Raw genomic sequence first — 10028 nt, forward strand, 5'->3', positions numbered from 1 at the left:
GACGAATACAGATCAGTTTCGATGTAAATACACATAGAGTCTTCACATTATTAAAAAAAATTATGCTTAAAAAACTCATCAACATGTAAACTTTTTAATATGTTATCTATTTATAATATAATTTAAATATAAAATAATTTTTTTATTCAATAATGTGTATTTTTTGAGCACTTTTTTTCTATAATATACATCGAGGAATCCCATAATAATGATTATATGTGATATGTCAAAATAATTATTGCATCGATAAATTACCCCTAAAATATTGCTAAGCATATATAGCCTAATCTTTGACCTGAGGATAGAATAAATTCAACTTTACACAAAATACTTTTGGATTAAGTCTGGTTTCGGTAAACACAGTCTAGCTACAATAACAAAAATAATGAAAACATATTTTATCCAATTCTAATTAAATCTGATTTTCTTCCTCCGAAGCAGATTTCTTGTATCTGTTAACCTGGAGGATGCGATCTTCTTACTACACGTGTATCTGAATCTTTCTCATCTTTTATTACTTCTTCCCCACATATAAAAGTATCCAAGTCCTCGACTCCCGTGTTGGCAGATCCAATAAAAGCACCAAGCCGACACTTTTCTCTCTCTTCTCGTCTCTCATTCTGTCATTTTCTCTTGACTCCTACACTTCACTCGCCCATCTTTTCACTTCTTTCTTTGAGTCTTTCCCTTTTTTTCTCGCTCACCAAACACTCTCTCTCTACAAAGAAAGCTGAGCTGGTTGTGGTTATTGCGGTTTCCTCACACTCTCACTCCACCACTCTCCTCGCTGGTGAGAGATCACACATCATGTTCATTTTCCTTCCAACTCTTGATGTCTGAACTCTGAAACCTTCAAAACTCATCATTCTTATTTCACCCCTTTATGTTACAAACCATTGCTGTTCAGTTATTTTTCTCCTTTTCACTTTTTGGATGATCCATTCCATGCACAACCACAACCTCAAACTTTGTTCATAGAGGTGAGAAACCTGCTAACACACCCTTTCTTATATATATATATATATATATATATATATATATATATATATATATATATATATATATATAGCACAACACCTCTGCTTTTCTTCTTCTATTTTTATTTTTCTAAAATCTCTCTTTTCTATAAGTTACTAAATGACTTTGTATGGCTTCTGTAGTTTTTGTTCTCTAAATGGAAAAACGTGGAAATAAAACATTTTTCTCGTGATTTTCAGTTGCATGCGAGTTTTTTGTCGGCTGATGTGGTTTTTTGTTGGCTGATTATGGTTTGTCTTATTTTTTGTCATGTTTGTATAAATAGAAAACTGCGACAACTTTATGTTTTTATGAAATGTACGAATTTATATCTTGTATGGTTGAGCTCAATGCGATGGCATAAGGAGCGTACTAATGATATTTTTTCCTTTTGATTTTAGTAACATCCTCTGCAATCATGTTGTGACGATATACTCGCATGGTTAATTTAATTTCTTGAGGGAATATTCCTGATATATATAGTGTAATAGTGTGTCTCAATGGAGATCATACTGCTATTGGTAATAATAGTAATGCTAAGAATTTCGGATTATGCAAGTAATAGCTCTGGTTGCGTGAAATGTTGTAATTTTGGTTATCTTGGATCGTTGGTTCTGTTTTATGATGAACCTGCCCTTCAAGTTAGACTTACAGTAACACAGTCTCTTTGCACTGGACTTGATTCCATGCAGGTTCTTCCCTGTTAAAGCTTTTAGCATTATGGATCAAAAAACGTGGCTTTGGAGGAAAAAATCCTCAGAAAAGACAATTATAGCAGCCGACAACACAGATCTCTCTTCAAAAGAAAATGAAGAGGTAATTTAACTGTTTTTAGCATTAATAATTCAATTCTGATCAATATAATTATAATTTATATCTTGATTAATCTGTCAGGTGTCTGCTTGGGATCTTACCTTTTCCTAATTTGTCTTACTCCTATTTAAGAGTATTAATTTAGTACTTCATCAATTAACAGTATTAGATTCCTTATTAATAAGAATGCTAATTTCCTGGGCCCTTTGTTCTGAATTATTATGATCATAAAATGGACAATATAATTCTGGTTGTATCTATCTATTCACCAAACTTTGACGGCTATTTGAAGTTTAGTTTTTGCTTTATTAATTTATAAAAATAACTGGTGTTTTATCTTGTTTTACCTTTTCTATTTTAGGTACAGGCACTTGTAGCTGATAAAGAAGAATTGGAGAAAGACTTGAAAAGATTAAATACCAAACTTAATTCGGCACTTTCTGATAGTAATGCTAAAGATGAGCTGGTGAAGAAACAAACAAAATTTGCACAAGAAGCAATGGCAGGTAAAGTTCGAGCATATCTCCGTGATTTCATTTATCAAATAACAGCTTATTTAAAATGTTTTTAATTTTACCAATCTCTGATAAATTTTTGCTTCTGAAGGTTTGAAGAAGGCAGACGCTGAAGTGTTGTCCATGAAGCAAGACCTGGATGAAGCTTTGCAGCAGCGATTAGTTTATGAAGAAAGAGTAGCCCATTTGGATGGAGCTCTCAAGGAATGTATGCAGCAGTTACGATTTGTTCGAGAAGAACAAGGGCAAAGGATTCATGATGCGGTGATGAAGGCTTCAAAAGAATTTGAAAGAGAGCGCATAGTTCTGGAGGAACAGTTATCTGAGACAAGTAAAAGGCTTGCAAAAGCTGAGGTTGAAAATTCTCATCTTAATAAATCCATATTTGCAAGAGAAAATTTGATTGAAGATCTGAAAAGTCAGTTGACTCAAGCTGAGGCAGATCACAGTGCTCTGATGAATAGATTAGAGTCCACTGAGAATGACAATACCTCTCTGAAGTATGAGGTTCGTGTACTTGAGAAGGAACTTGAGATCCGAAACGAGGAGAGGGAATTTAACCGTCGAACAGCTGATGTTTCTCACAAGCAGCACTTAGAGAGTATTAAAAAAATTGCCAAGTTAGAATCAGAATGTCAGAGGCTGCGCCTTCTGGTTCGGAAACGGTTACCAGGTCCTGCTGCCCTGGCAAAAATGAAAAATGAAGTTGACATGTTGGGACGGGATTCATTTGAAATCAGGAGGAGCAAATTGAGCTCAACCAGTTCAGTGGTTGAATCTTCAGTTGACACTTCTCCTGAGACTCCAATTAGAAGAATCAATACTCTGACTGAGAAGTTATGTGCTATGGAAGAAGAAAACAAGACTTTAAAAGAATCCCTGGATAGGAAAATGAATGAGCTCCAATTCTCAAGAGTAATGCTTTCTCGCACAGCTTCCAAACTTTTGCAACTTGAGTCGCAGACTGAGGAATCATCTAAAGCTCTCGTAACTGTGGAACAGCCTAGAAGTTACCTCACATCACATGAGTTCTCTTTGGCATCCATGTCTGATGCCGGCAGCGATGACAAGGCTAGCTGTGCGGAATCCTGGGCTTCTGCATTGATTTCAGAATTGGAGCACTTTAGAAGCGGAAAGGAGAAGGAACCATTGTCATGCAAAAGTGTTGGAGCTTCAGACATAGATCTTATGGATGACTTTGTTGAAATGGAAAAATTAGCAGTGGTCTCTGTTGAAAAAGCCACTGAAATCTCGTCTGCTTCTCTGAAAGCCATTAGTGAGATCAATGGCTTCTCAGGGATTGAGACAAAGGAAACCACTCCTGAAGTAGAAGGTAAGGAGATCATTCCAGTGTCTGATCACATTTCGACTGCGACAAATGAGACCACTTCTGAAGTAGTAGGTATGGAGATCATTCCAGTGTCTGATCAGATTTCAGACCTCTCAAAGTCAAATAAGAAAACCTGTTCCATTGACATATTTACTGGCAATATTCCTGGTTGGCTTCAGGATGTAGTAAAAATGGTATTGGAACAAAACCATGTCACTAACAAAAGCTCTGATGATATACTCGATGATATTAGAGTAGCATTGAGGTATGTGAACAATCCCGATCTGTGTGACTTTGATTCAAGCAAAGGCTCTGGTCATATTGACACACAGGATCCTCCCCAGTGTATTCATTGCATCTCATGTTCAAAAAATTCTTTGGTGGTAAATCCATCTGGTGATGAAAATAATGCAGACATCTCACCAATAAAGAGAATTGAATCACAATCTCAGGAAGATCTGAGTAAATCAATTGGAAAGATAATTGAGATTGTTGAAAGAATCAGCCTGCCTGCTGTGGATTATGATAGTTCAGATCCCTTGGACAAAGGAGATGGGGATATCATTTCGTACAAGAATGTAGGAATGCCAACAGGCTACATGGTTCGTGTTTTCCAGTGGAAAACATCTGAACTCAGTAATGTTTTACGGAAATTTCTACATGTGTGTTATGATTTACTGAGTGGCAAGACTGATTATGAAAATTTTGCCAAAGAACTAACAACAGCATTGGATTGGATTATGAATCACTGCTTTTCACTTCAGGATGTTTCTAGCATGAAGGATGCCATCAAGAAACAATTTGATTGGGATGAGACACGGAGTGAAGGTGAAACAGAGAATGAGATAAGTCATTTTGCAGAGGAAGACAAGTTGCATCTTCTGAGAGGAAGCTTGTCAACTTTACCTCAAGTAACTACTTTGGATGGTCATGATCTTCAGAATGGAGAGATATATTATAAGGAGAAAGAAGAACTTACAAATAAAGAAAAATTAATCAGTGCTGAATCTCAAAAGGAAGTCTTGGAAGGGAAGATTCAATCAGCTACTGATAGGATTAAATCCTTAATGAATCAACTCCAGGAATCAGAGAAAATTATTGACAGCTTGAGATTGGAGATACAGTCCTATAAAGAATCAAATGGAAAACTTGAGAATGAAATCAGGAATCAGCAAGTGATAATTTCAAATCTTGAAGAACATCATACAGAAGAAGAATTAAAGGAGGCTTGTAACAAGGTTTTGGCTTTAGAAGTGGAACTGGAGAAAAAGAACAGCAATTGTAAAGAATTAGAGGCCAAATGTACTGAATTGCAGGTCCAGCTTGAAAGGTATGAATCGTCCTTACATATTTGTTTTTGTTCAATATTTTTCTTGAACATTTAGCTTTTAATTTCTAATTGTTAATTGTCACAAATCAAATTGATGTTCTCAGCATGTCAAAGGAGTGCTCAAACAATGATATTAATGAGAAAGATAAGGCACTGTGTAATGTAAGTTCATCTCATTCTAGTCCTTTTTCTTGTTGATTTGTCATCAGATTACTAGTTCCTATGTACATTCAAAGGATATTTAATCAAGGTGAACCGTGATTTCTATCCAAACAAAGTTAGCACTTAATAGTTTTAACTTGCCTTTAAATTGCAAACGGGAAATACCAATCTGGAGCATGTAAACATTGAGCAACATGTCCAATATGCAAAGCTGAAACTGATGAAATGTGGAATTGAAGTTGCACATAAAATGGGCTGGGTATATTTATAATTTGAAATAGTCTTAATTAAAATTTCCATCTATGATATCATTTCCTATTATCAACAGGACTTCGTAGTTTCTGTATCCTCTGAGCATAAAGTGAAACTGCTAGATATGTGACTAGTGATGGAACACTTTTCGTATGTTTTTTCCAAACCAATTTGTAAATGATGGCTAATGATATGGTCTGATTATATAAACACCAATCTGTTCTATTATAATTTGTATGCTCCTCTAGACTTCATTCTAGAGTTAGTCATCATATATTTTTCTGTAGATGAGCTTCAACAGCTGGCTCAATATTTAAAGAAAGTAGACTGTCTTTGCATTTTATATTCTCTATTTGAGACCAGCCAATAAAAACTTGGCTAAGCACTCCCTCGATATTTTCCTGCTTATAATAAAGCAGTGATTTGAAATTGACTAACTAGGTCAGCTTCTTTAGGAACCATTGAAGCAGAGTTCTTTAAAGCATTACAAGTGGTCCAAATAAATGAAAATAAAGCTCCAATGACATGTTTGGAGTTTGCAAAATATCAATCAGCACGATACTCCAAAATTGGAATGAAAAAGGAACTATCTACCCTGGTGTATGATTGACTAAGTTGTAATTTAACCATTCTTAGGCCTAATTTGCATAAACTTCTATATAGGCACTTATAGGAGAAGAGTTAGGGAGGTAAAATGGATCAAATTCTTCTGCCATAGGTTAAAATCAAGTGCTTCATCTTTTGGAGAAGATGGAATGAGAAAGCTTGTAAAAAAGTGATGGTGCGCAAGTTGACTTTATATTATGTGAGAAGTTCAATTCATATTTTTTTGCTCAGCAAGTTTAAATCATTTTGCATCCATATTTTCTTTTCCTACAAGTGTTTGTTGAAATTTTTTAACCAAAGTGGGCCTTATACTGTGCATTATGAGTCGATTATGTGTGCAAATTCATTCCTGTCGTGTTTGTGTTGGTATTGAGTTGAGGAGTTTTGATCAATCCTACAGGACTGGGAGATAACAGCTGCTTCAGAAAAGTTGGCAGAGTGTCAAGAAACCATCCTTAATCTTGGGAAGCAGTTGAAAGCGATGGCTGTGCCAAAGGATGCTTCCCTTTTTGACAATGTTGTTGCCACCCAATTTGACGCAAATACCAACACTGCCACCACCACCACTCTCACCACCGCCAATGTGAATCCAAGTCCTGCCCCTCCAAAATTTATGAAAGTGAAAAGTCGATCTCTACTGGATCAGATGCTAGCTGATGATACTAAAGCAAAGGTTCCCAAAGCAAGCGACGGCAACGCCAACCCCATCACCATTCCTGGCGTAATAGAGCCCCTGGAAAAGATTCTAGTTTTGAACCGTGTAAACGATCATGAAGACAGAACCACTGATAAATCTTTGGCCATTGTACCTGCTAAGAAACCGGGAAGTGGAAGTTTGTGGAGGAAGTTATTAAGGAGAAGGAAGAAAAGTGCCATCTTGAAAATATCCGTCTAGTTGAACACATGAAATGCTCACACATAGTAGATTGTAGTGTTGTTCAGTACAGTACTAAGCCGAAAGAAGCAAAGTATATTTCTTTTTGGATATGTTTATTGAAGGGAGTTGATTCGTGTTTGTGTGTTTTGCTCTTGAATATACGCCTGAAAACTAAATCAAAGTTCTTGTTATGAAAGGCACTCACCATTGTAGTTAGGGACATACACGTTACTCGGGTGTTCAGGAGTGAGAGATTCCTTGAAATGACGGTTTCAAGTTTTGTGGCCTTGAACTCAATTGTGTTTTTGATTATTAGTGAAACAATTAATTGACATTAAAAATGAAGTTATACAATTGATATATAAGTTGCATTTCCGAAAATTGAGACAAACATAACCGAAAATTGAGACAAACTATGGGACTTCCTAACAATGTTGGTTATCAATGTGGCTACGGACATGCGGTATAATTTCTGACTAGCTTAAAAACCATGGATGAATTACAATATTATTATCTAACCTTTGGGGCTTTCACGGTTCTGTGTAATAGGGAATGATCTACCACCATAAATCAAAATGCACGCTAATTTCACTTAGAACGTTTTTCGCATTTGGAGAGAAATGGCTTTCTATCATCTGCATTGAGCATTCTTATCGTATTGGATTAACCCGTCCAAAAAGGTTGAGGATTTCTTGTTGAAAACGTGCCTTTGGAAGCTTTCAAAATTTAGTTGGGACAAGTCAAGCTTATTTTAATCAATCATGAACTTGTCACTTAAGCATATGATCAGGATTTGGATCTCTTATACGTATAGAAAAACATCTATTGGAAGAAATTAATTCTTTAAATGAATCTTGATTCTCCATTTACCCAATTTATTATAATCAATCCTTACATTTTCTGAGTGCCAACATATTATATAGTTAGAATCTTAATAATTTCAGATCACACTAATTTCTCCGTTAATATCTATCATTTTTCTTATCTTTACTTATTACATCATATTATTTATCATAATTAATTACAGTCTCTCTCTTTTTTCTTTAACTTTTTAAGTGTTAACTAGAAACTAAAGTTGAGTTGTCAACCAATCTTTAATTATAGAAAACACTAAAATAAATTGCTTTGCATTACCAATAATGTAAGATTTTTAGGTACTGAGTTTGCTAATAATTCTAGAGTAAAAGAATTTTTTTTTTAAAGTGACCATGATCGATTTCGTAAGATTACTTTGCTTGGAAAGGGTGCTTTGGAGATTAATAAGGTGATCTCTTTCTTTGCACTCTAATCAAAAGGTAAAGAGCCACTATGAGCCTATCCAAGGCTGTCGATGCTGTCGAGAGGTGTGGCTAGTACTGGATAGTAATCTTTGAAGCACGGACATGAAATGGACACAAATACTTTGACATGCTTAATGTCTAAAATATAGGACACAAGAACATTACATACATATACAAAGATGAGACTTTAATGAAATAAAATATAGGTAACATATAACAAAATATTTAAATTAATTGTATATTCATCTTTTAAAACAAACTTTTTGTGTTTTTGCAAGTGTTTAAGTTGTGTAAAGATGACAGCTTAAGTGTTCAAGTCAACAAAAAATCATTTTTAAATTAAAAACTTAGTATTAAGTGTCAAACAAGTGTTGAATAAGTGTCTGGATGTATCGATATGTGACACGGCGATTCTTTGAATAAGAGAGGTATATGTGCTCATAAATAGTAATTACTTGATCACTAGCAGTCCCCGAAGGTTCAACATACACGGTACTAATGATTTTGGTTGGGGAAAGCCTGAAGGGTTCGAATTGGAAGTGAAAATAAACGTAACGGAATGATTACTGTGTTTTTTTTTGCTAGCTGAAGAAGGCTCTATTGACATTGCACTGGACCTTCCTTATGAGATCTTGGAGGCCATGGGAAATGACCCTAAGTTCATGGACGTCGTGTCGTCGTTCAACTAACGTAGATAAACCTTAGTTTAGTTCAGTTTATTACTTCCAGTTACTATGTAATGAACAGTGATAAACATAAAACCCAAACTCTAATTGTGGTAATTAAAAAAAAATAGTGAAAAATTACTCGGACTTATTTTATGGCGGAAGTATGTTAGCAAGTCGTACTTCAACCTTTAACTAAAAAAATTAAGAATATTGTTAATTAGTGTCCTTTTTTTACTCGGCAAAAACTATAAATATACATATGTAAATGAGAACAAAATACATCAGTACCAGAAGTACCCAATCACACTGGGGATTGGCCCATCCTATCCTGCACCATCATGTAGCTCTATTGCAAAAATACCCTAGTTATAACTACTGAAGTTATACCCATGAGCAACAGGAACCATAAGTGCCAAACAAAAATTTCCGCCATAAAACTTACCCAAACCAACAATCACCAACTATGTAACATCCTATGCCAGCAACCTGTCCTATACCCACCAAAAAACAAAACAACAGTCCCAAACAAAAACAAAAAGTAGACCAATATTCCAATTACATATGTTATGTACTCAAAAGATAAGCCTCGGGATTAAGGCACTATTGTGAGAAAGAGTAGAAAAATTGACTTGTTAACAATTTTTATCCAACTCCAAGAGTAGGATAAGATCTCCTATAGGAAACTTTGAATGTTGAAAATCTTGTTATTAAATAAACAATCATTCCTTGTGTGATACCCTCTACCCCACACGTATATGTACTAATAATAAAAGGAATAAGAAATCAGAATTAATTAAATTTTTTTAAACACATCTAAATAAAAACATTTCAAAAGGATAAAAGACTCACATTCACTTTTCTAACATCATAATATAACTTGTCCAATAAATAATAAAATCATCTTGGCTCAAAATAAGGTCGTTCAAGACTTCATGCAATTAATATAGAAACCTAAGCTCCAATGTCACATCCTATCATAGCATTGTGTTCTGCCATCCTTCAGTACAAAATTCCTTAAAGCAATTCACCTAGTCATCTGCTCCCACGAATACAAAGTTTGAGATCATTAGAGGATCCAAACACAAACAACACACAAGGAGTGAGTTATCATATTCCTAACTAATAGAGAGAAACAAGACAACATGTAGATATACATATCATATAAATGAAATACAACT

The 10028-nt window shown here is 34.9% G+C and overlaps 1 protein-coding gene across 1 annotated transcript; it reads left to right on the plus strand.

Moving 5' to 3' along the window:
• The first annotated feature begins 551 nt into the window (after window positions 1-551).
• LOC114393312 (filament-like plant protein 7) lies at window positions 552-7223 on the plus strand. The gene is made up of 6 exons (XM_028354602.1): window positions 552-980; window positions 1710-1833; window positions 2192-2336; window positions 2437-5005; window positions 5110-5167; window positions 6426-7223. The coding sequence occupies exons 2-6, from the start codon at window positions 1738-1740 to the stop codon at window positions 6918-6920; spliced, it is 3363 nt and encodes a 1120-aa protein (XP_028210403.1). The 5' UTR covers window positions 552-980; window positions 1710-1737; the 3' UTR covers window positions 6921-7223.
• Window positions 7224-10028: the final 2805 nt, after the last annotated feature.

Source organism: Glycine soja, chromosome 17, assembly GCF_004193775.1.
Source record: "Glycine soja cultivar W05 chromosome 17, ASM419377v2, whole genome shotgun sequence".
In the NCBI taxonomy this organism is placed as follows: Eukaryota; Viridiplantae; Streptophyta; class Magnoliopsida; order Fabales; family Fabaceae; genus Glycine; species Glycine soja.